A 23,536-nucleotide genomic window follows, 5' to 3' on the forward strand; every position below is an offset into this window, starting at 1 on the left:
TCGTTCGTCGCGATAGACTGGTTATCTCTGCTAGCATTCTATGCTAGGCGCCAAGGGAGCACAAAGGAATTATTTAATTGAAACTCCGGATGAAATGACCGATTCAAGGGGAACCGCTGGCACCTGGAAAGATTATAGATTGGAAATATTCTCATCCGTTACCAAGGGACCCCACCAAGATAATAGCAAGTGAGGAAAACTCTTCCGAAAATAATGAAGCAGGTCCGCAAGGGACCCAGGATCCAGAAGGGTGGGCAGGCAATGGGAGAAAAGGTAGAGTAATAGACTGACACCAAATTAGATTAAACAGGGACAGACTAGGGACCAGACCCGTGACCGCCATGTGACTTTTTTCTAGGCAATTAATCTCCTTATCGCCAAACCCACCTTCTTTTGTCTTTCTCCAGTCCACCTCCCACTTGAGGTTCAAGGATAGCCTTGTTTCACCATGGGTTCAAGCAAAGATGGCAGGAACACCCAGGCTACCGTTTGCTCCTTCTCTGCAGGTTCATGATAGCTAACCCTTCAGCAGAGCAGTGTTGTCGGTGGATTTCCAGTGGGCCGTTGCTGCTGCTTAGCATGCAAATCACGGCCAATACGGGTCGGTCGTTTCAGTCCGAATTGCAGAACCTGAAACGTGAGAAACCAGACCGAAAGCCAATACATCATGCTCACCAGCGGCTATCTGCTGAACTTGGTACAATTGGCTGGTTATGGGAAGCATCATAAGGTGGGATTGAAAGGTGGTAAGAGGGCGCGGATTGGAAACAGGGCCTGCGTTGACGCCCTCGGTCGGCCATGTTCCTGCAAGCGGCCGTTTCCGCGGTTGGTCGATAGGAGCCAAGAGCGCTAAACACCGGCCAAGCCCAAAGGGCTGGCTGTCTCTATCAGAAACAACGATGCATTTCCTTCAGGGCGCTTTGCTCCGTAGAGACCACTCGATAGGTTCGGAACCAAGCGCAGAGGCCAGTCTTGGCGGCGCTCATGGCAACACCCCTTCAGGACCACGCCATTATTGCTTTTTTAGCAGGTTTTGTGGACTGGGTCATTGGTCCCTTGGGCCTCCAGCATGATCTCAGGTATGATCCGCGCTGGACTTTCCTTTTCGCTTAAAGTTTCTTGCTGCGCCGTGGATCTGCTTCGGGTGACAGGGGATCTTTCTTCAACTTTACACTCTAAGTTGTGCTTCGTTCCTTATTTCGTTCTTTCTATTTCCACCAACACATTCACTTCTCTGAGCCAGCTGGCTGGTGGCCGTTCTTTCATTGTGTGGCCAGTCCATTCAGCGAGTCAGTCTATTGTTTCAAGACATTGCCATTCGTGTTCTTGAGCGTAGACCGTCTTCGCTCTTTGTTCGGATACCGTCGATCATTGGTTACATCTCGCTACATCTAAACGTCATTCATCGTGGGGGTGGGCAATTTACTTTCTTTACTACAACACTAGACGTCAGGGTTTTTTTACAGTACCTTATCTTTGGGAACCTTTAGTTTCCCGGTTTGAATTATCTGATTCTTTCTACGACGCTGTGCGTCCCCTGTCCTCTTGCTGGAATTTTTCTTCTTATATCATGCATGTAGGGAAGTGGAGGTAAGTGATGATCGAAGGCTGGCTCAGCACTTATGACGCTGGTAATGACTCAATGTTGGAGGACTTGCAAGATTCAACTCGTCAGATTCGCTACCTCGTACCGTGTTTCCAACATTCTTCGGCTCCTTTAGCTGCAATTGCTCGTGACAACGCCTTGGTCATTTGCGCATACCGTCTCACCAACATCATCACCTCTCCCGCCTGATCAGGACGGCTTCAACAAGCACTTATTTGAAGGGGAGACATCTCGAGCTTTTTGTATATCAAAACCACACACAAGAGCCGTCTAACTTGATCGTGCTCCTCTTGCTGTGGGGGTTTGCCGTCTGAGATTCCTTGGGCATAACGCGCCTCTCCCCACATTCTTGGTGTTCCCTAGCCATTCAGTATATGCGTCATACTGAACCGTAACCGAATTATAATTGGAAATCGTGGCTTTCAAGAATTTGCTGCCCTTATCGACCCCCGCTCAGCTTTGTTGACATCTGTCCGATCTGTCCGCTCTGTCTCTCCATCTTGAGCGACTGCGTGCTACGCTGGGCCGTAGATCTCTCTATCAATGGATGAATCCCACCATCGACTCATCCCGCGAGGCTATGGGATTAATGCCACCTACGTCTATGAATACTCGCGTGGTCTGAACGGTGTTGATGTCCCTCGGGATGTTCTGTTTTCACGGATCATCTTCTCGTCCTTGATATTCGTCGCCCTGGTTGTCTTTTGCGGCCGTGTCGGACAAATCAGCCATGCCTATCTTCGTCAAATTACCTCTCTAACGGCAAGCAGGAGGGAGCAGACCTTTTGGAGCGTTGAAGTATCTTCGCTTTGGGCAAACGTCAAGAAGCATTTGTTGTATGCGCCCCTGGGCAGGAAGAGGCACAACCGAGAAATCCAACTTTCATCCGCCATCAACGTCGGCACACTGCCTTCTAGATTCCAGGTGATTCTAGTCGTGCTATATCTGGCGAGTCAGGTTGCTTATTGTACTCTGCTTGATTACAATGCGAACGTCAAGGCAGCCCTTGTGGCTGAGCTTCGTGGACGCTCAGGTACCTTGGCTGTGTTGAACATGGTGCCCCTTTTCATCCTCGCCGGTCGCAACAATCCGCTTATTCCCTTGTTGCATGTGAGTTTCGACACCTACAATCTCCTTCATCGTTGGTTGGGCCGAATAGTAGTGCTTGAAAGCATTGTGCACACGTGCGCATGGGCAGTAAATGCTTGCGACGAGGTCAGCTTCTCTGACATGCTCGAGCGTTTACGCACTACACCTTTCTTCACCTGGGGCCTACTGGGAACTTGCTCCATGATCACACTGGGTCTTCACTCGCCATCCCCGATCCGGCATGCTTTCTATGAGACCTTCTTGCATCTGCACCAGCTCGCTGCTTTCCTAGCCTACCTTGGTGTGTTGATGCACTTGGATCTCGACAATCTCCCGCAAAAGCCTTGGATAATAGCGCTGGGTCTTCTCTGGCTATTGGAAAGGACAGCCCGCCTCTGTCGACTGCTGTACTTGAATATATCTCCCCGAAGAGGGTCCACACGGCTTGTCGTGGAAGCCCTCCCAGGTGAAGCCTGTAGAGTGACTTTTCACTTGCCCAAGCGTGTGCGCATCAGCCCCGGAAGCCATGTATACGCCTACATCCCAAGTGTCTCCTTTTGGATGTCGCATCCATTTTCTGTCGCTTGGGTAGACCCAAGCAGCTCCGTGACCGTTCCTGCTACGACAGAAAAAGATCTTATCGACCCTTCGCTTCTCGAAAAGCAGCCACTTGCTAGTTTGGATGAGTATATGCGGGACTCCCAGGAGCCCACGTCCGTTTCCCTCATCGTTGGTGCTCGCCAAGGCATGACACGGAAGTTGTACAACAAAGCTCTGGCCTCACCTGGACAAACACTCTACACCTCGGGGCTTATTGAAGGACCCTATGCGTCCCATGCGTGCAACATGGGCAGCTATGGTACAGCTATACTCTTCTCAGCCGGTGCAGGCATTACCCATCATATGCTATACGTCCGCGACTTGCTCATACGCTCTTCAGAGGGTCGCGTGGCTACCCAGAAGATCTACCTCGTATGGTCTGTACGCAGTACGGAACATCTAGCCTGGGTACGGGAGTGGATGGACCAGATCCTCCGACTTCCATCAAGGCGCGAGATTCTTACTATCAAACTTTTCGTGTCCAAACCAAAAAGCAGTCGCGAAATCGTATCACCCAGTGCGACCGTCCAAATGTTCCCAGGCCGGTGTCGCCCCGACGTCGTTCTCAACGAAGCCATTCCCCAACGTGTGGGTGCCACCATTGTCTCTGTCTGCGGGCCCGGTGCATTCGCAGACGAGGTGCGTGCTGCTGCACGTAACAACATTGGAATGGGCGCCGTCGTCGATTTCGCCGAAGAAGCCTTTACATGGTAGTCCACCATACAAAATCACCACCTTTGCCTTGGGATATATTCATTCCTTTTATTTTACTAACCTTCGATTCTTGTTCCAAAATTTCTCTTCTCGACTTTCGTTCAAAAATTTACTTCAGATGTATATTTAGTTTCCTCTCTATTAGTCCCACTTCCCATGGCAATTGTTCTCTGTTGGTATTTTCACACGATGGTACGAATTGCTTCAGAGCCTAGCTAGCTATGTTTGGATTTTTCAGGCAATACACCTTCAGCGGCATATCTTTTCAAGGTGTTAATATCCTCGCGACTGCATATGAGCCCCCTACCCATCACACACATATCTGTCACGCACTTTGGCCACATGCAATGTAACAACCCCCTCAGAAAGATTGTCTAGCACATGCACAACTATATATCATTATACAATACCATTCTATCTAAAGTCTACCTATCTACGGACTCTTACTCTTCTAGAATTCATTTATTTATTCTATCTTATTTTTTTTTTTTTCACCTTTCAAAATTCGGATACTTTTTCGGGTATCATATAGTCAGTCTCTTAGCCTACAAGATCATGGGGTCGGAAGCATTCTATTTATTCACGCATATTTTGAAATATTTTGAAGAGACTTATGGACATGATTTATGTGTAACGCTTACAATCAGTAGATGATATGATAACATGATGGTGGATGATATATATTTATTCTGTATGAGAATGGAGCACCTTCATACTGACAAATAACTAGGTGAAGGTGAGTGAGTCAGTTTAGGTAACTATGGCGCGTGTTTCTTGGTCTTACGTATACTAGCAGCGGAGTGGGGCGGGGCGGGGTGGAAGGGTAAGGATGATGGGTTAAGGTATTTTGTACTACATTGAGGGGAAGGGTGCTTGTCAGATGAGGGTTAGTGGTCATTGCTGGCTGCTAGAGGGGTTTGGGGGGTTGTTTTGGTAGAATGACTCTTTGTTCAGGAATGTGTACAGTATGAAAGGATTGGGTTTGATAATCTGAGCGAGTATTGAGTTGTTTGTTGTATCTATTATTCGATCTAATATGCCATGTACATCTGTAGTGTTTTGAAAAGTAGAGACAATAAGGGTGAGGTGAGTGAAATATTGTATCATGAGCAAGAGATGATGATAATGAAATTCTAGCAAACGCTTATAAGCAAAACATGTCGAAGTATCCATCTCACGTAGGATCTAACAGGCATTATGTCCAATATACATGATAGTGTTACCAAGAACAAAGAATTTATGTTCAAAGAAGAAAAGGATGGGAGTAAGAAGGAAGAAAAAACAAAGAAATTCACACTTTTATGCCTTGGTCCGCTGGCCCTTGGGCACACGAGCGAGCCAGTAAATGAACACGGCAGCGAAGATGTTGAACGCAATGTAGACCCACATCAGGCCGAAGTTGCGCCATGCGTCGCTGAAATAGCTGTTCACTTGGGCCAGATAGGTGTCTGTGCTGGAGATCGTGCAGAAGGAACAGTCGGAGGTGGCATTCGGGTTCTCAAGGTAGCCGCCGTAGCTGCTGATGTAGTTGGACATGTAGCTCTGGCAGGTGGTGTCTGGAGGAGGGCTGAAGTGTAGGTATTCAACAGCTTCGCAGGTAGCAGTCGTGCCTGACACACCGGTGGCTAACATGCCTGATACCAGGTACGTGAATGGTGAGACACGGTACATGAAGATCCAGAAGCCTGGAAGTTGGGAAGGTGTGGCAAGGACACCACAGAAGATCAGGCACAAGGAGAAGAGCAAGTTGGCAATGTTACCACCGGTTTCAGCGAGTTCAATACCAGCGATGATCATATGCGCGAATGTGGAGGTAAACAGGAGGAAGGACAGGATCAGCAGGAACATCAAAGCTCCGCGCTCGTGGACGGCGTTGGTAGGCTCAGCATTCTGGTACAGACCGATGGGGTAGTACCAGCATACAAAGATAATGACACTCATGAGCGCGTTCCATGGAAGCTCGACGATGATGTTAGCGGCCATGAAAGCCTTCCACGAGTAGGCCTTGGAGGGTCTCTCACGAGCCTCGTATAGCGAACGCTGGGTGCAGAAGTTGGGAAGAATTTGCTGAACAAGGTTACCAAAGATGGTCATCAGCATGAAAATACTGAACATCTGGTTCTGGAGACCCTGAGCACTGTTCTTTGCCTTGAAGAAGGAGAAACCGATGTAGAGCGATGTCAGGACGCAAAGCGCGATCTTGGAGTAGATGTAGACAGGAGTTCTCCAGTACTGCGAGAAAACACGAGTCAAACACTCCCACAGTTGAACAGAGAAGGGTGCAGCAAATTCGTTGAGCTCGCCAGGGTCCTGCTTGCTAGTATCGACCGGCTTTTGCGAGAGAGTAGACTTCAGCTCAGCAAGGTGATCAAGTACTCCCTGACGTTCGGGGCTTTCGCGCCAGACAGCAGGCCAGTCAATATCACTATGCGATCCAGGAGCAGCACCAATAACCTCAAGCATCCATTCAGCTGGGTTGGCTTCAGTAGGCAGTTTCGGAGCACCATTCCGTTCGAAGTAGCTAGCAAGAGTCGACGACTTGTCACCGATTTCGCCAAAGTAAACGGTCTTACCGCCCTTAGCGAGGAACAACAAGCGATCGAAACGCTGGAAGAGCATGGCGGAGGGCTGGTGGATCGTGCACAGGATGGCCTGACCGTGCTTGGTCAGGGTATCAATGAGATCAAGAATGGACCAGGAGGTTTGACTGTCAAGACCGGATGTGGGCTCATCAAGGAACAAAAGTAGTTGCGGCTTCGCTGCCAATTCAACACCGATAGTAAGACGCTTGCGCTGCTCGACGTTCAAACCTAGAATGGATTAGTTTTGTAGCACACTAGCAGGGTTTGAGGGTATCAATTACCTTCACCAGGAACACCGACAACAGCATCGGCATATGCTTCCATACCAAGCAACTTGATGACTTCTTCGACGTAATCGAGCTTTTCCTGACGACTGACATGGGCGGGTTGACGGAGAATGGCGCTGAAGCGCAGAGCCTCTCGGACGGTGGTAGTGTGAAGATGAAGATCTTGTTGCTGAACATAACCAGTCTTGCGCTGGAAGGATTGGTCCCGAGGGCGACCGTCAACCAACATCTCACCAGTTACAACACCCATTGTCACACGGGTTGCGAGCACGTCCAGAAGAGTAGTTTTACCAGCACCAGACACACCCTGCAAGCTTAGTTAGTCTCGATAGTACGTTGATGAACCGGTTGGAAGGCTTACCATAAGAGCAGTACAGGTTCCAGGCTTGACCCAGCCATCAACGTGGTCCAAAATGCGCCGGGGCTCGCCCTTGATCTTGATGTCGTAGCACACGTCCTGCCAGTGGAAAATGGCCTCTTGCCTCTGAATAGCAGCGCTCGACTGGCCATTAGACCCATCAGTCTTCTCGTCTGCGGCGACGTGATGGGCCGTTTCAACATCGTCGAGCGAAGGTGGAGCTTGACCACGGCGGAACAGCAACACTTCACCCTTGGACTTGGCTTCCGAGATGAACTCGGTGGCAAGCAGATAGGTAGTCATGAAGAAGATCATGAAGGCGAACATGATACCCAAGTTCCTCCACTTGTGGCTGTCATAGTACTGGAAACTCTTGTGAAGGTAGTCATCACCCTGGACGTACTTGGCTCCAGCAACAGCGCCAACCGTGGAACAGATCTGGTACTCGATCGAAGCGCCCGAGTAGTTTGGAATCAGCTCTGATTCAGAGCACAGGAATTGACGATGATGAAATTCGTTAACCATCAAGCTCTCGAATCCGTAAGCAATGGGGTTGATGTAGTTCATCCATCTCGACCAGCCAAGCATGTATCTCGTAGGAATGGTGAATCCAGTGTAGATGACCAGACCCAAGATGAGGATGGCAGCGGGCACCAGAGCCTGGGAAAGAGTGCGAGAAGAGGCAGCTATAGTGCGGAAAAGCATGGACATAGTTAAGGTCGTCACGAAGGAAAACAACAGGAAGACGAAGAATGCGCCTGGTTCGCGACGAAGACCGGTCATGAAATACAGAGTAATGTTGAAGATGATGGCATTTCCAACTTTGTAAGGCATGTCACAAAGCATTGATGCGATGGCTTCGGCGAACGGGTGATACATGGCGTAGCGGGCTTGTTTTTCGACAATCGGACGTTGAGCATACAGGGTCAAGATCTGTCATTGCGGTTAGTCTCTTATATTGGTTATGCGAAGCCAGAGGAGATTGCTGAGCTTACCTCAAGAGCACTGGAGAAGGCGTTGAGCAAGACGGCAAAGAAGAGAAGGGCACCACGGGAATAGAAACTAGAAGTCACCGGTTGCAAATTGTAGAATACACTTCCAATGATCAAGGCCATGATGAAGTTTCCGACCAACTGGGAGATGGTCAGACTGGCATCACCTTGTAGTCGCTGGAAACCTCGAATCAAGCAGAGCTTGACCTGTTCGTAAAGAGAAATGGTGTAGGGAGACTTGACGCGCTGGTTCTTCGATTGCATGGCCTTGCGAGATTCAATGAACTTGCCAAGCGACTCTCCACCGATTGCAAATTCTTGGTTGTACTCGGCAATTTGTCTCTTCAGCCTACTGTAGGCCTCACTGCCCTTCCAAGCGGCGGCGAACTCGTCAGGGGTGCGTGGAACCTTGCCTTCGTAACCCGGCTTCACAATACGCTCAGCAGGGCTGGTCAGGGAGGTCAGGAAATCAGCGGTGGTCTGACGCTCAGGGCATTCAAATCCCATGTTGGTGAAGAATTCCTTGGCTTCATCGGTAGGACCGAAGTAGATCTGCCTGCCCTCATACAACACAGTCACCTTGTCGAAGACATCGTAAGCACTCTGGGAGGCTTGATAGATGGCCACGGCGACGGTCGCACCAGCGTACTTGGTCATCAAATTCAAGGTCTTGCAGAATTCAAGTGCGTTCGCACTATCCAAACCACGAGTACTGTTATCCCAGCACTGTAGAGGGCTTCCACAAAGAGTAGCTTCAGCGATACTGACACGCTTGCGCTCACCACCACTCACACCACGGACGAAATCGTTACCGACACGGGTGTTGATGGTATGCGAAAGACCAAGCATAGCCATAACCGCATCACGCATATGAATAGCATACTGCTCCTTCGAGACTCCGGGGAAACGGTTCCGTGGGCAGCGAGAAAGGGCAGCAAATTTGAGGGTGTCGCCGACAGTCAGTTGAGGGAAGTGGACATCGGTTTCCGCGGTATAGATAGCTTCGCCCTTGAACTGCTTCCGCATCTGCTTGGCCGAGATACCCTGGTAATTCAATTCAGATTCCTTGTCCATGTAGATACCGTTCATTTCACCCGCGAGAGTCTTCAAGAAGGTAGAGCATCCACTACCAGGACGACCGAGGACCACCAGCATTTCACCACTCCTGACAAGACCATCGAAGTCGCGGAGGATCTGGATCTTCTGCTTTCCAGTACCCGTCAGCTTGCGCATAAGGGCACCAACCTGCAACACCGAGTTGAAAACATCCTTTTGGTAATCGGTAGGACTGCCGAAACCATGGATACTAAGATTCTGAAACGAGACACCCGCCTCACGCTTGGGATAGCGTTCCGGATCGCGAGACGAAAGCGCCAACAAGTTCTTCATCCAGTGCCTCGCCTTAAAGTTGGGGCTGTGCGGGTTCAGCGTAGAGTCATCCTTCACCTCCAGAAACGAGTTCTCCGCGTTGTTGCTGACAGAGAACCGTGTCGATTGACGAGTCAGTTGCTGTGCAAGTCGAGTGACCTCCTCTTCGGCAGCTTTTTCCTCTTGATCTTCATCGGCGTCCTCGCTGCTGTAATCGCGTTTCTCCATGGCGGTTTCAGCAGTGCTCAGAGTGCTTCCGTCCATACCCCAGGCAGTTCCCTTCTTCTCGGATCTGCCAGATTCCGGGGAGAGACTTGTGTGACGCTCTTCATGATGGGTCGTGTACACTGTGTGCTCCTCGCGAACCAAGTGCTCAGTTCCTTCGTTCACGGCAGCAGCTCCCTCGGCTTGAGCGCCTTCATTCTCGTTCTCATGACCGCCATGGGATTCCACCGAACGGCCGGGATTAAAATTAGGATTTATAGTGCCTAGAAGCGACATGGTGATTAGATATGGAGACACGCAGTCTCAGACTGAGCCGGTCAACGAGAGGATGCCAATAGCATAGGAGGAAAAGTATGAGGAAAGAGAAATAGAAGGAGGTGTGGAGAAAAGACAATTAGGAGAGATATCCAGAATTATAAGAATAGATATCAGGAATATCAGGAAAGATGAAGGGGGGAGATATCCTCCGTAGAGGCGAGTGAAAGAGTGACAGGTGAAACTGAGGGGGAGGGAATAATTGATAGATAGCAGCAGTCGAGAAATAAGTGGCAGCCGCTAAGCATAAAAAGTATCCAGTACCTGGAGCTACTAGAAAACGGCCCCCCCTCCAAAAGACGTGTGCCCCGTAATACACTGAACACTCTTAAATTGTAAGTCGCAAAGTAATATCTGCGAATAATGAAAGAGGAAAAAGGGCGACAGAAAAACCTTGGGTTGCGGGTCTTAGAGGTCTGGGCTTCACCCCCCGTTTTTAGTGTTAGGCAGCGCAGAATGGCGACTTGAGATGGAAAGTTTTGAGAAGAGGCTTCTGGACGAATCGGGGCCAGGAACGAGAGGTTATCCGGGCGGATCCCAGGATTGACTGCTCCGGTGGTGGGCCTTGTTCTCGGTACCTTCAAGCAGGCCTCTCCGTGCGTATTCACCCCCCCCCGGCAGCAATACGACAATACGCCGTTTACGCCAGGCTAAACGAGGCCCTCGAAGCACTACACTAGAGTTTCTGGTGGTCCCGGAGATACCCACCTCAATACCCCTGTTAGCTACTAAGTCCGATGTTACTATGATCTGGGGACGGAAATTATTGAGCTCCCGCGATCTATCTATATCATCTGTCTCTAGCCCTGACATTTGTAACGGTCACTGGCCATGGTGATGAGTAGACCCTGACGGTTTGCCACAGAGATCTCAATCATTACAATGCTTGATTTTTAGCTGCTTTACTTGTTTACTCTTCTTACACCGCCATAAAGGACATTGTGTAGTGTAGTACTTCAGCAACATCAAGTATGCTTCAGGCAATATTAGGCATGACGATTGCATGCATGAAGATAAGTGATAACTAGTCACATGTCGCTCATGTCACACAAGCTATTGTTAGGTACTCGGAAAAAATCCTTGAGAACCCACCAACAAAGTAAAACAAAACAAGCCTGCACATAGACCTATCGAGAAGCTTACGCTACGTAGCACCGAACAACAATTCTGAATCATCAAATAAGGAGTCGGATCCTTCGCGCAATTAGTTAAATCAGGAGCTGAGTCAAGTAAGACTCATCCCGATCGCTAATAAGCAAACCCAGTTTTCCAGACTTCCAAGTGTGCGAATTTTCCCTAAAACGTGGCGAAAACGAGGTTCGGGGCTGAGCGGCCATTGTCCCAAACAGGAATGGCAGCTTCTGGGTGGGGCGGAGTGGGGCGGGACTCCAGCCTTCCGAGGCCCGGCCATTTAGTCTCTAATTGCCCCCTTTACGGTACCGTATCGGAGACCTCACGATCCGATGTTGCGGTACAGATCCTTATGCACCCTTTTATATATGAATGACTCAGCTATGCTCGAACATGAGAAGCTTAATGCACGATTTGGAGTTATAGATATGCAGCCTGAAGGTAGCTACGTAGTTTATTTACAGACTCGAGATAAGAGCGGCTCTGTGTCACTCCACAAATGATCGCTGCTGGGAGGGCTGAATATGTGGCATCTGTGGTCCTAAGTTGATAGCAGGCTATGTATCAACTATGTGGATATTCTTCACACATCCCTGTGCGCCTACCTTCATTGCAGAGCGCACCGACTTATCTCCAGACTCGAGTCCAAGCTCCGGACATTTTCCAATCACCGCCCAACACGGTGAGATTCTTTACTTAAAATGCCCAATATATGTATGAATACGTAGGTGCTCCTCCCTGCCTAATATTTCCGAGCATCCTCACTGGCTGGATCGCCCTTTTCGGGAACCGCGGGGTCCTGACTTCGCGCCCTTCGGGTGTCGTATCACTCCGAATTCAATATAAAGTTATGAGTGCGGTAAGTTAAGACCACGGCAGGATCAGCATGCAGCCCCGACAATGATAACAATGTGACTCATACGAGCTCATCATGTCTCATACACGCAGCTAACATTACTAATTGGCGGAGTAAGAATTGAGACTAACGCATCAGCATCGGTCTGCCTTCGGATGGCCAAGATCCCGTGCTGTCGGGCCTCCCCGGCGAGAACCAACCGCACATGACCACACTCACTACTCGAAGTATCTTCTACAAGAAATTGAGTTCGGGGACCACTCCCGCGCACAGAGGCTCTTTCTGCAGGGTGGCATAGCGTCACTGGGGCCGTTGGCACCTTGTTGTTCCGTGTCATTATCGTGATCTTTGTTATTACATACTAAAATAGTCAAAGTGCTGGAAAGTATCTGCAAATCACCCGGACAGCCCCATTCTTGCGCCATGCAGCCAGGATGCGATAACAATACAGTTACAACCGTGAGTCCAAGAGCTTATGCCTCCTCTTCTGACTCCTCGTCGCTGCCGTCATCGATCGGTTCGACTAGAAGGTTTCCTCCTCGGCCGATCTTGTCCCGCACTGATCCCCCAGCTTCCACTTCGTAGACCACCCGCGGCATGGGTGAAACCAGCCGGAACCCATACTGGTGATCGAAGCCCTCCGGCTTCACTGCTTCTGCAGCCTTTTCTGTTGGCTCCTTCAGGATATCGTAACATTCAACAAAAGCGTAGAGCTCGTCAAGCGACGCGTCAGGCGCAAACTTGCGGATGACACGCTCACCAGAAGGCAGTCGGATACTGATGCGTACAGCGTCCTTGACGTCCGGTCCAGGCTCCTCCGGAATGGTCTGTGCCCGCCATTGCTTCCATTGCTGAAGATCCTGTATGCGCTTCTCCTCGGCCGCTTGACGTTCGGCCGCCTCTTGTTCTTCCCTCTGTCGGGCGGCCTCGGCTTCCCGCCTCTGTCTTGCCCGCTCGCGGTCGATGGCCAGGGAACGCTCGTAGGCGGAGTCCTGCTGTTCACGGAGGCTGCGTGAGGCTTGCTGTTCTGCCCGGGTTGACCGTATGCGCTCGAGAGGCTCCTTGTGCTGCGAGATGGCCGATCGAAGTTTCTCCACAAATTCAGCAGGGGACGTTGTTCCCGATATCCTCGACACAACCGACATCGCATTCGAGGAAACGTTCGGAGTATGGACTAAAGCGGCTGCGAAGGGAAACTTGGTGCAGCGGAGGGAGTTGGCAACTTGATAAGCCTCAGAGTCTTGAACATTCCCTCCCCAGACAAGTAGGTTGTTTTGTGGGTCATTCACAAAGTCGGTCACTTCGCGAGACAGAAGTGTGTCTCGGACCCAGCCATTCGTATCATCATGCTCAGGGGCAAGAAGTACAACTAGGAGGAACTTGAGGTCCCGGTGGGCTTTCTCCAATGCCATGTTATATCCGTTCTCGAGGAAACTGATCGAATTGGTGCCATATTCTTCCTCGAATTCCCGGATGAACCGGGCGGCCGTGTCTTTGGGACCCAAGGGCCGGCGACCGTTAGTATTTCTCCGGGAGCCTTGAAGAGCGGGATTCGCTGTTGTGTTGAAGAAGCGCGGAAGAAAGGGAAACAAGGCACCGAATAGGCGGAAGGAGCTGTAGAGTAGTCGATAGAGGAGGTTGAGCGGAGTAAACAGCAGAGCTAGTATGAAGGGCGGGCGATAGACCGACTGGTCTTCAGGCTGTGTATTTATCCGGGGTGCTGGCTCAGCAGCACGGAGAGTCGGAGTAAATTGCGCAGCAATGTCATCACTCATGAGGTTTTGGGTCTGTCGGGCGGGTCGCGGAGGGGAGTTGAGAGCAGCACGGGCTTCTTCGACGGGATCCGGCCCCTCGCCGTCAAAGAACTTGGAGATGGCAATCTGGAGGCAGCAAATGCTTAGTTCCCAAGGCATCTAGAGGTAGTATGTCGTCATCCGGGCTTACCTGCACGTTCCATTGTGAGCGGCGCAACAAAGGAATGGCTTCCGAATGTTCCTGACCGGTGACCGCAGTATACGTCTCCAGAGCGGACCTCTCGCTGTCGGAGAGTTGGGATATATCAAGCCCGGAGGTGGACATGGTCAATTGATGATCTCATCCATGAAAAGAATGGTTGGAAGAGGAGCAGCGAGGCCAGGAAAACTGGCGTGAGTGACGAGGTATAGATGAGCCGCGGGGAGTCGTGTGCGTCAGAATAGCCTAGTTATTGAGGATAAAGAGGGGGAGCTAAAAACAGAAGAAGTAGAGCTCCTGAAGAATGCTCAGGGCATGCAGAATACCGCCACAGATGCAAATCTGGCTGTAGTTAAGGAAGATGGTAGGGAGGGGAAGTCGTGGGGAATGAACGATAATACTAGCTGGCCTCAGAAGGACAGCTCCGTCATGGCCGGGAGCCACGCTAGACGCGCGCTTGACGCACGAGTGGTCCGTGCACGGGACGGAGTTCGACGCACTCCCGTCCAAGTTCCCCCTCCCACTCCTCCCCCCCCCGCGCCGCCCTTGGTTCGGATGCTGCCTTGCGGTCTTACTGCCTTGTCACCATCCATGGCATGAGATCTTCGTCCGATCCTGTCTCCGGACGTTTTTTCTCAATTGTTTTGGCTGTTCCCACCATCTGACGCTCGAAAGGGCGCCCAATCTCGCCATCCCAGCCGTCCTTGGCTGTTGCGGAACATTTACCCTGCCATCAGTGAAACATCGCCTCGACAACGTCTCCGAGGGCATCTCGGATTGTCGAGCTAGTCTACGGGTCTTCTCCATAGAGGAATGTGGTTTCCTCTCGATATCTTAGGTCGCCCGATATTTCTTGACTCAATGGACATACCTGTCCGTTGATCCGCGCCCAACTGTGGATAACGAACTTTATCATGGCTACCACGGGAAAGTCTGCAACGCTGGAAGACGCCCGTCGTGGTACGGGGTCTCCGAAGATGAAGGGACGAGGTTAGTTGGACTATGATTCAATGCTCCCGTCGGCCTTTGCTTCTTTCGGCGGTATCAGCTAACATAGTCGTCATCCTGACCTTACAGAGAACGCCAAAGATACGCTGTGTCGCAACGTGACCATATATGGCCGATGTCGCTACGAAGATAAAGGTGCTTAGCCATTCCTTGCCTATTATTCCTCTTCATGCTCGCTAGGATCCGTCTAACCGTCCGATTGCTTGTGAAGGGTGCGCCTTCAATCACGACCCGCATAAAGTGAATTCAGGATATCAATCAGACAGGTTGGCACTTCCGGGAGAGGCGCGCAATGTTGGAGTCAGAGAGGAGGATGACTTACTCATTTTGCAGTAATAAGAAACGTCTGAACGTCGACTCCCCTAGTTTTACCCCATCCATATTGTCATCGAATGGATCATCGCCCACTTCCCAGTCAGCAACGATGAAGAAAATGGCTACGATCTCGCCCAAGGCTGCGAGCGCAGCTCCCTTCCAACCTAGAAGTATATCATCACGTATGCCCCAATGGTTTCCGGGATGCGAAGCGGAATCTGACTACTATCAGGATCCAACTCCAGCACCCCTACTACTCGCCCGGGTACGATGACCCCCGATTGGTCTGTGGCAGAGGTACAAGAGTTTGTACCTCAGGGATTTGATACTGCACATATGGTAAGGCTGCCAGATCGAGGTGCCCCACGCAGGTTGACTGCTTCGCATGTCATTTGCTGTGGTGATCCTGCTCGAAGTGTACGTGCTTGCAATGCTAATTGGTTAGGGCTCCCTGCAAGGCAATGGGACTGCCGGTGTTCCCAGCACGAGCGCTTTCGACCCTTTTGTGACCGCCCCGAATCCCCTCTCTGCAGCAAACGCCGTCGGCCCGGTGCAGGCCAATCCTTTCTCGCATGACACTGCTGCAGCGTTGAACGGAGCAGCGTTTTTCGCCAACCAGTCTGGATTCCAGCAGCCAGTAAGCCACTTCTTATCTGTGGTACGAAAATCATCCTAATCAAGCGTTAGGTCCAATATCACATGTATGCCCCGATTGGGCCTCACAGTCAGAATACGTTAGGCTATCAGCGAAACGTACACGACCTTTTCCTCCCTAATGACCTACGGGAGGAAATGCAGAAGAAGGCAGCAGCCACGCTCCAGACACTGCCAAGTACGTTGCCGACATCTGAGTGCGTTTGTTGACGATGCTGACTTGATGTTAGATACTCAGCTCCCAGCTCAGGTCGATTACTTCCACTCTCTTGTCCCGCTCGATCTTAACCATCAGAAGAACGCTACCATCTTTGGCTTCCCCAGCTGGGTGTACAAAGCCCAGTCCAGTAAGGACGGAAACTTTTACGCTCTCCGGAGACTCGAGGGTACTGTAATCCTTTCCATGCCATTATCAGGATACTAACTCGTATATAGGTTTCCGGTTGACGAACGAAAAGGCCATCCGCTCCGTGCAAGCTTGGAAGCGTGTCTGCAACGGTAGTGTCGTGACAGTCCACGATGCTTTTACAAGCCGAAGCTTTCAGGACAGCTCCTTGATCTTTGTCACCGACTATCACCCATTGTCAAAGACTCTGGCTGAGCAGCACCTTGGCGCCGGAAACCGATTCCAAGGTCGCCATAACACGCACATCCCGGAACAGGTTCTCTGGGGTTACATGACTCAGATTGCCAATGCTCTGAAAGCGATCCATGCCAGTCAACTGGCTGCCAGGATCATTGACCCAAGCAAGATCCTCTTGACTGGGCGGAACCGCATTCGTCTCAACGCCTGCGCTATCATGGATGTGGTTCAATTCGACACTCAGCGATCTCTGGCCGAACTGCAGCGGCAGGATTTGGTCAATTTTGGACAGCTCATCGTCACCCTGGGCGCCAATCAGCCCAATGTAATGCACAACCCTACCAAGGCCATGGAGCACTTCACACGCGCATACACTGCGCAGCTGAAGAACTCGGTCTTCTGGCTGCTGAACGGGCTCCAGAAGGACCAGGAAAGGAATATTGACATTTTTATCACCGGCATCTCATCGACACTGATGTCGACGTTCGACTCCGCCCTTCACCTCGACGACCAATTGACCTCCGACCTGAGTCGCGAACTCGAGAACGGCCGCCTCGTCCGGCTCATGACGAAGCTGAACTTCATCAACGAGCGACCCGAGTATGAGCACGACCGTCAATGGTCCGAGAACGGCGAGCGGTACTTCTTGAAGATCTTCCGCGATTACGTCTTCCACCAGGTTGACGCGCAGGGCGATCCAGTCGTCGACCTGGGCCATGTGATCATGTGCCTGAATAAATTGGACGCAGGCACCGACGAAAAAATCACCTTGATCAGCCGCGACGAGCAGAGCTGCTTCGTGGTCAGCTATAAGGAGCTGAAGAAAGCTCTGGAATCGTCTTTCCAGGCGCTGCTGAAGCCTTCGGCCAGTAGGAGGCTGCATTGAGTAGTCTGACAGGGCTTGACACTATGCATCTGTTACATACATATACCCAATATGGTATGTGATGAGTGTCATGCACTCGGGCTGGCCTATTCTTAAATGACAGATGGATGGATGGGAGGTGGATATTTTGGATTGAAATCATGGTGGAGGGAATATGTTTCCTATGTTCCAGCGAGGATCTGATATGTCTACATTGACTATTTTTACTGCCGATGATACTTATCCTTAACGCCTACTTCATTATTGATGTGATGGCTGGACGATGGATCAAGGCAGGTTTATACAGCAGTGACGAAGAAGAACATTAAGACGAATACGCCATAGTTAGAAATGTATGAGATTGAAGTTCACTTGCAGCTTATTCAATATAGTATCATTGGTGTAGTGTAACAAGCACATTAACACCAAACACCAAAAGTCAAACTCCCCCGACCACCGTCCCTATCTACAATTAATAGATACAACTACCTCAAACCTCAAAACTAAGTATCTCCCTCACAAAGCACAATAAATCAATCATCCACCATGACCCAACCAACTCCCCACCCTCTCCCTCACCTCCACCCCCATCATATACCCATCACCATCATCCCCCCTCTCCCTCCCCTCAACCACATACTCCTCCCCATTTCCTCTTTTCGGCGGCACCAACACCCTCCCCCCACTCAAAACAAACATACTCCCCTCGGCAGTCAACAACTCCCCGGCCTTCAAGACACCCTGGTACCCATTTATTCGGAGATATGAATACGCGCCGTGGTGGCGTTTCGCATCGATGAAGAGCCTCTCCGCTTTCCCTTCATCATCATCATCATCATCATCATCAATATGTGAATGTAAATGGTATCTGTGTAATAAACTCTCCATCTCTATATAAAACATGGATTTATCCGTCGATGAAAGGGGGGATATATCACCGTGTTTGGTATACAGCTGATCCGAGTAGAGCGTCTCGCCAACGACAATGTGGTATTTTATGATGGCGGAGAGGTATTCACGCCCCTCGGGGGAGAAAAGGAAGGTGAGGGCTTCGGGGGTGAATGTTGCCACGAAGGAGGGGTTGGGGGGAAGGAGGAGGGTTAGACCACTTCCTCCTTTGGTTTCTTTGTCTTGTGTTTGGGAGGGTGAGGTGGGTGGTGGTGGTGGTGGTTTTGTTTGGTCGTTAGATTGAACGTATAGGGCTTTGTTGAGGTTCTTGCTTCTGCTTCTGCTGGTGATGGTATTGGTATTTGTATCAGAGTTGATGGTAAGTACCCTATCCAAACCAGTTCTGTACAATGCTAGCGTAAAGGTGCTGAACTCGGAAGGAAGGGAGTTAAGTAGTGTAAGAATAGACGGAGGAGGCATGAGAACCGAGTCGATGTGGTAGAGAATGCCATTGGAGGCGTGTTTATCTAGAGAGATGATGCGGCTGTGGAAGTTGAGCATTAGGTCGCGTGTTGTGATTGGGCGGACGGTGATGCGTTGGGGGAGGGTACTATGTTCAGTATGGATGTAGGTCGGGACGGTGGGTGATTGGAAGAGTTTGTCGATGGGATAGGAGCCCTTTACGGTGTGGTAGGTGAGGATGTGGTGGATGCGGGCGTGGGTTTCTTTATAATTGTTGGTATTATGGTCATGGTCATGGTGGTGGTGGTGGTGGTGGTGGTGGAGTTTGCGGATGGCTTCGTTGGTGGGAGCGAAGAAGGTGAGGTTGTTCGAGGTGGTACTGTTGAGTAGGGTCGTAAGATGATGGTCGTTGCGGATGAAGTGGGCGAGGATGGAAGTATCCGGGTTGGAGAGGATGAGGTCGTAGAGGGTCTTATTGGATGCGGGGTGGCGGAGATATGGGGGTGGAGTGGGATGGCGGAAGGGCGGAGCGAGGTCGGAGACGTGCTGGGCGTAAAGATGGGGTGAATCACTAGGGTTGTAGTTGAGGTAGTTGTTCACGATGGTGGGATAGATGTCGGTTGTGAGGTGGTCGAGGGCTGTTGCGAGGGTGGTAGTTATGCCATTGATTAGGTCGGAGTCTATGTTCTCGTCGGCGATAGTGATACTATTGTCGTCTTCGGGGAGGGGATTATGGTGGAATGGGAAGACGAGGGCGGTGGAGATGGGCAAGGCCACTAAGGCCCAGAGGAGGATTTTCATCATAGATGGCCAGGTTATGGAGATGGAGAAGATATTAATGGGGTCTGTTGCTGCTCGTTGTGTTGCGTTGCAGGGATCAGTTATTTTCTATCTAGACGAGGGCAGGCCAGCTGGGCCTAGACCCCTCTGCCGGGCTGAGCCTAATGCTCAGTAACATCATGAAGGAGATACAAATATTATTATGGTGAAACGCACTAACTTTAAACATTGGGGGTTACAGCATCATACACGGCAGCATATTGGAGAAAACGACAGGTTGTTCATGACGACAGAGGATGATGTCATGACCACACACAGGGCGGAAAGTAAGCTGATTGTAGGCAGTCAAATGCCCGCCATTACTATGTAGTATATTCTGGTATTGTGCTATGCATGGCTTCATGCAGGTACAAGTCAACGCTCAGGGCGCACATAATACATTTCATCATCTGCCTTCGTAGGGTGTGTATAGTAAGATTCCGTCCACCGTCCGTGGTGGACGGCAACATCGAGATAGACGCAGACCCATCGACCACATCCAGCAGGACGTGAGGCGGACGAGTGCTGCAACCATTGTCGTCAATTGTGCGGGGCATGCACATGGCTGGTCACTCCAAGGAGACACCGCATCAGGCACCAACAAACCGCCAAGTTGCTCTGATATCGGCCTCAGAGCACGTGATTACTCTTCGGGTTGCACGAAGGGGTTGGCAATCTCCTCGCTGCCGTCGGCGGGCGAGATCAGGACGATGATGGTGCCACGGGCCACGACGAGACCCAGCGAGCGAGTGTTCTCATTGCCCTCGTCATCTGTGATGGTCAGTAGGGAGTAGTAGGGGGGAGATTACAGGGGGCTTACCGCGCATGGATTCTTTGACATCGTCCAGGACCAGGTTCATGAGCTGGTCGTATCCCTTGAGTAGACCAACAACTGGACATGACTATTAGCAAAAGCATTGTACAGTAACAGTAGGGTGGGTCTTACCCTCGCGACCGCCATTGAACTTGACGCGCACCTCCTTGTCCATGTACTTGTTCAAATCGAGAATGTTTTCTTTCTTGGGCTTCTCCTGCTGCTGCTGCTGCTGAGCACCGCCACCAGCACCGCCACCTCTGTGGGCGCCACGACCGCCAGACCGGTCATAGCCTCCGCCGCGGCCGCGACCACCTCCACGGAACGAGCCTCTTTCGGACATGGCTTGGCTGGGAGGGAGTGTTTAGGTTGGGGAGGGGGGAAGCACTTAGTAGTAGATTATGTGTGAAAGGGTGGGTTTGGTCCAATTAGGAAGGGGAGTGGATTAGATAATGTGGTGTCGGGTAAAGAAAATGAGGGGAAGGAGGGGAAATGCAGAGAGATGAACCAGCTAGACTAGTGAATAGATGGGAACAACAAGGGAAATCGGAATGGACTGGCCGGCAGCTCCCTGGAATGGCACACCGGTGTGGACGAAAATGCCAAATTGGGCCGGACGGGAATTTCACGGGGGGCGGAGGAAGTCAGTCAGTCAGTCAGTCAGTCAAAGCTGTTGGAAGGAAACTCTGACTATGAGGGATTTTCAGCCGTCGCAGCAATAGCAAAAAGCAGCAGTAGCAGCAGCAGCGCAGCAACAAGCAAAAACAACCGTGAATCACGAGGTTGAGCCAGTCACGGGATCTGTGGACGCTGGGAGGAGATCGGAAAACTCTTTTGAATTCCTGGCAATTAATAACGGTAAGAATACACAGCATCTGTCATATTTCTCATTCTGACAGTACTTGACCACCGGCCCGGGTTAGCGCGTATCGGGGGGGGGGGGGGGGGGGCGGGAACCCGGCCAGTGTCGGACACACGCGCCCATCACAGCCCGGCCTTTGCTGGTCCCAGTTTGATGAAAAGGCTTTTTAGGCAACCATCTTCATCCGATTGATCCTATGAAATGTTTCACACTGTGAAGAAGGGGAAGCTTCCCCATCAGCTACTATGCACATCCAAACAATGAGTCGAGTATAAGAACTTTTGGGAGGGTATGAAACCCGAAGCTCCCTGATCGACTGGCACCGGCTCAGCACGGGCGGAGCGCGACCCCCGTCCGAAAGGATGAGCTGGTCCAGGCCGGGTTCCGAGCGGCCCTCCAACTGGTGCACAATCACGAAACCCATGACGCCAGCCAAACCGATACCCATTGGATAAGTTCCGGAAGGATACGGAGCACCAACATTAAAGCAACTTCCACCTGGCCGCCAAAAGACAACGTGTCAGATAGTCGTGCTCCTCCTGCTTTACTTGTCTGTCTGTCCCTGGAGTCCGCCGCAAGGGGGATTGCAACCCCAGACACATACATACATACATACATACATACGCTTGGAATCGGAACCATGTCAATGCTGATGATAAGGGGAGTAGGGGAGAGGGGAGTAGGGGAGAGGGGAGAGGGGAATTGTCGGAGATGTAACATCGGGGTCAGTTAGTGTGTTCGTATACTCGCTAGTTTCTGCCATACATACATTCATTGTTGGTGTCTATTTACTCCAAACAAGGGCCCCAATAACCGGCCCTACTGGAAAGTTGTCGGTTCGATGCCCCGGCCTGGACTGACTGCCTTGATAACGGGCGCATGGGCGGCGTATTGACGTATGGTTATGACATGTTATGTATGTTAAATGACCAGCGGAAGAGCCCGGCGGGACTCCGCCCTACCTTAGGTAAGCGATAGCCGGTCACTCGTCAATTCCTCTCGCTAGATTCGGCAGGAGAGGAGTGGAAGTGGTTGTTGTTGTTGTTATTATTAGCCATCATAAGTCAATGAAGAGATTATTCCAGTCTAGAGTCCATAGAAGGGTGGAATCCAATTTAGATAAAGACTCGGATCACGCAGGAACTCAGCGGGGATACAAGACAGACAGACAGAAGAAAGACATCCCTATCGGCCAGGCGCGATCAGGCTACCAATTTGTTTTGCGGAAGATCGCCATCACCCACTTGCAGGCCTTTTAGCTCGGTCCACTCGGCATCTCCAGAAGGTAACTTACTTACTACTATCTTGTCCGTCAGTCACTCCCTCTGCCAGTCCTTTCATTAGTTCCCTATCAATCCCATCCCATCCTCTCGCCCGTTCCGCCATCCACAGCGTCACCAGCATCCATTCGGCGGTATCATTGGCCATCACTTCCACCATCCCGTCCCTGCAATCGATTAGTGTTGTTGTTGCTGCTGCGGGTTGGGACATTCTTTTTTTGCTGGTGTTGCTACAGCTAGTAGTACTTAGTTGTTAGCTGTTAGTAAATAGAAATAGATATCGTCCCATCCAGTCCTTATCCTGCGCCTTTTTTTTATCATTCATTACTTACTAGTTCAGAAACTAACCTGGTCAACGGCTTCCCCCAACCCTCTTCCTCCCGGCCGTAACTCCGTCCGCCTTTGCCTGTCGGTTCGTCTTCCTCCTAACTTTCCCTCTCTTGCCTCTCTCTCTCTTTCTCCCCCCCATCTTTTCCTCTTCCTCCCTCCCTCCTCTCTCCTCTCCTCCTCTCCGGTTCCTATCTTCTCTCCTCTCCATCCTTCTCTCTCTCACTCTTCCTCTTCTCCTCTTCCTCCTCCCCTTCCCCTCCACTCCCTCTTCTTTCTCCCACTTCTTCCCTTCTCTACTCTTTCTTCTCTGGGTACTCTTCTCTCCCCCACATTTTCTTCTCTTCCGACACTGGATCCTCCCCCCTCCCCCAATTTTCCCAAGTTTTTTTTTTTTCCGTTGGGGTCGCCGATTACCTAACTCGAACGCAGCACGCGCTGCCCAGTGGCTGAACCTGAACCCGCACTCTGGAGCCTGATGCTCCGCCATCGGCAGCCCGTCTTTCGCCAGTATTCTCATTACTCATTTCCTCTATAAACCCTTTTTTCCTCTCTGGGTTCCTCCCATTTATCCCCCCCCCCC

At 51.0% G+C, this 23,536-nt stretch overlaps 7 protein-coding genes across 7 annotated transcripts; 2 read left to right on the forward strand and 5 right to left on the reverse strand.

Annotated features, from left to right (window-relative positions):
- Positions 1-38: 38 nt before the first annotated feature.
- On the reverse strand, positions 39-727 carry BO79DRAFT_231637 (uncharacterized protein; the record flags this gene model as incomplete). Its single annotated transcript, XM_025684171.1, has 3 exons — positions 39-116; positions 176-317; positions 600-727. 3 exons carry the CDS (start codon positions 725-727, stop codon positions 39-41), a joined length of 348 nt encoding a protein of 115 aa, XP_025536015.1.
- Positions 728-1,990: 1,263 nt separating this feature from the next.
- BO79DRAFT_210927 (ferric reductase family protein) lies at positions 1,991-4,352 on the forward strand. The gene has a single exon (XM_025682916.1). The coding sequence runs from the start codon at positions 2,150-2,152 to the stop codon at positions 4,007-4,009; it is 1,860 nt and encodes a 619-aa protein (XP_025536016.1). The 5' UTR covers positions 1,991-2,149; the 3' UTR covers positions 4,010-4,352.
- Positions 4,353-5,002: 650 nt separating this feature from the next.
- On the reverse strand, positions 5,003-10,513 carry BO79DRAFT_289946 (pleiotropic drug resistance family ABC transporter). The gene is made up of 4 exons (XM_025688835.1): positions 8,232-10,513; positions 7,240-8,169; positions 6,873-7,185; positions 5,003-6,819 (listed from the first exon to the last, which is right to left on the reverse strand). Exons 1-4 carry the CDS (start codon positions 10,095-10,097, stop codon positions 5,309-5,311), a joined length of 4,620 nt encoding a protein of 1,539 aa, XP_025536017.1. The 5' UTR covers positions 10,098-10,513; the 3' UTR covers positions 5,003-5,308.
- A 1,945-nt stretch (positions 10,514-12,458) lies between these two features.
- On the reverse strand, positions 12,459-14,433 carry BO79DRAFT_179574 (clathrin-mediated endocytosis regulator UBX3). Its single transcript, XM_025680043.1, has 2 exons — positions 14,068-14,433; positions 12,459-14,003 (listed from the first exon to the last, which is right to left on the reverse strand). The coding sequence occupies exons 1-2, from the start codon at positions 14,200-14,202 to the stop codon at positions 12,597-12,599; spliced, it is 1,542 nt and encodes a 513-aa protein (XP_025536018.1). The 5' UTR covers positions 14,203-14,433; the 3' UTR covers positions 12,459-12,596.
- A 199-nt stretch (positions 14,434-14,632) lies between these two features.
- BO79DRAFT_247638 (PAN-complex poly(A)-binding subunit PAN3) lies at positions 14,633-17,850 on the forward strand. The gene is made up of 9 exons (XM_025685660.1): positions 14,633-15,066; positions 15,154-15,219; positions 15,296-15,350; positions 15,418-15,581; positions 15,632-15,738; positions 15,845-16,036; positions 16,087-16,231; positions 16,284-16,439; positions 16,489-17,850. Exons 1-9 carry the CDS (start codon positions 14,991-14,993, stop codon positions 17,520-17,522), a joined length of 1,995 nt encoding a protein of 664 aa, XP_025536019.1. The 5' UTR covers positions 14,633-14,990; the 3' UTR covers positions 17,523-17,850.
- A 188-nt stretch (positions 17,851-18,038) lies between these two features.
- On the reverse strand, positions 18,039-19,652 carry BO79DRAFT_273618 (fasciclin domain-containing protein; the record flags this gene model as incomplete). Its single annotated transcript, XM_025687520.1, has 1 exon — positions 18,039-19,652. The coding sequence occupies one exon, from the start codon at positions 19,650-19,652 to the stop codon at positions 18,039-18,041; it is 1,614 nt and encodes a 537-aa protein (XP_025536020.1).
- Positions 19,653-20,173: 521 nt separating this feature from the next.
- Positions 20,174-20,919, reverse strand: BO79DRAFT_48143 (putative small nuclear ribonucleoprotein (LSM7)). The gene is made up of 3 exons (XM_025689316.1): positions 20,617-20,919; positions 20,491-20,562; positions 20,174-20,441 (listed from the first exon to the last, which is right to left on the reverse strand). Exons 1-3 carry the CDS (start codon positions 20,825-20,827, stop codon positions 20,314-20,316), a joined length of 411 nt encoding a protein of 136 aa, XP_025536021.1. The 5' UTR covers positions 20,828-20,919; the 3' UTR covers positions 20,174-20,313.
- Between the last annotated feature and the right edge of the window lie 2,617 nt (positions 20,920-23,536).

This window comes from Aspergillus costaricaensis, assembly GCF_003184835.1.
Source record: "Aspergillus costaricaensis CBS 115574 unplaced genomic scaffold BO79scaffold_33, whole genome shotgun sequence".
Lineage (NCBI taxonomy): Eukaryota > Fungi > Ascomycota > Eurotiomycetes > Eurotiales > Aspergillaceae > Aspergillus > Aspergillus costaricensis.

Coding starts and splice junctions, on each gene's coding strand:
- BO79DRAFT_210927 (XM_025682916.1), top strand. CDS start 2,150: ATGGATGAATCCCACCATCGACTCATCCCGCGAGGCTATGGGATTAAT.
- BO79DRAFT_48143 (XM_025689316.1), bottom strand. CDS start 20,827: ATGTCCGAAAGAGGCTCGTTCCGTGGAGGTGGTCGCGGCCGCGGCGGA. Junction 20,563..20,616: donor GTTCAATGGCGGTCGCGAGG/GTAAGACCCACC, acceptor AGTCATGTCCAG/TTGTTGGTCTACTCAAGGGA. Junction 20,442..20,490: donor TGTCAAAGAATCCATGCGCG/GTAAGCCCCCTG, acceptor TGACCATCACAG/ATGACGAGGGCAATGAGAAC.
- BO79DRAFT_179574 (XM_025680043.1), bottom strand. CDS start 14,202: ATGTCCACCTCCGGGCTTGATATATCCCAACTCTCCGACAGCGAGAGG. Junction 14,004..14,067: donor GCTCACAATGGAACGTGCAG/GTAAGCCCGGAT, acceptor TGCTGCCTCCAG/ATTGCCATCTCCAAGTTCTT.
- BO79DRAFT_289946 (XM_025688835.1), bottom strand. CDS start 10,097: ATGTCGCTTCTAGGCACTATAAATCCTAATTTTAATCCCGGCCGTTCG. Junction 8,170..8,231: donor CCTTCTCCAGTGCTCTTGAG/GTAAGCTCAGCA, acceptor CCGCAATGACAG/ATCTTGACCCTGTATGCTCA. Junction 6,820..6,872: donor TGTCGGTGTTCCTGGTGAAG/GTAATTGATACC, acceptor AATCCATTCTAG/GTTTGAACGTCGAGCAGCGC.
- BO79DRAFT_247638 (XM_025685660.1), top strand. CDS start 14,991: ATGGCTACCACGGGAAAGTCTGCAACGCTGGAAGACGCCCGTCGTGGT. Junction 15,351..15,417: donor TCAGGATATCAATCAGACAG/GTTGGCACTTCC, acceptor CTCATTTTGCAG/TAATAAGAAACGTCTGAACG. Junction 15,582..15,631: donor ACCTAGAAGTATATCATCAC/GTATGCCCCAAT, acceptor GACTACTATCAG/GATCCAACTCCAGCACCCCT.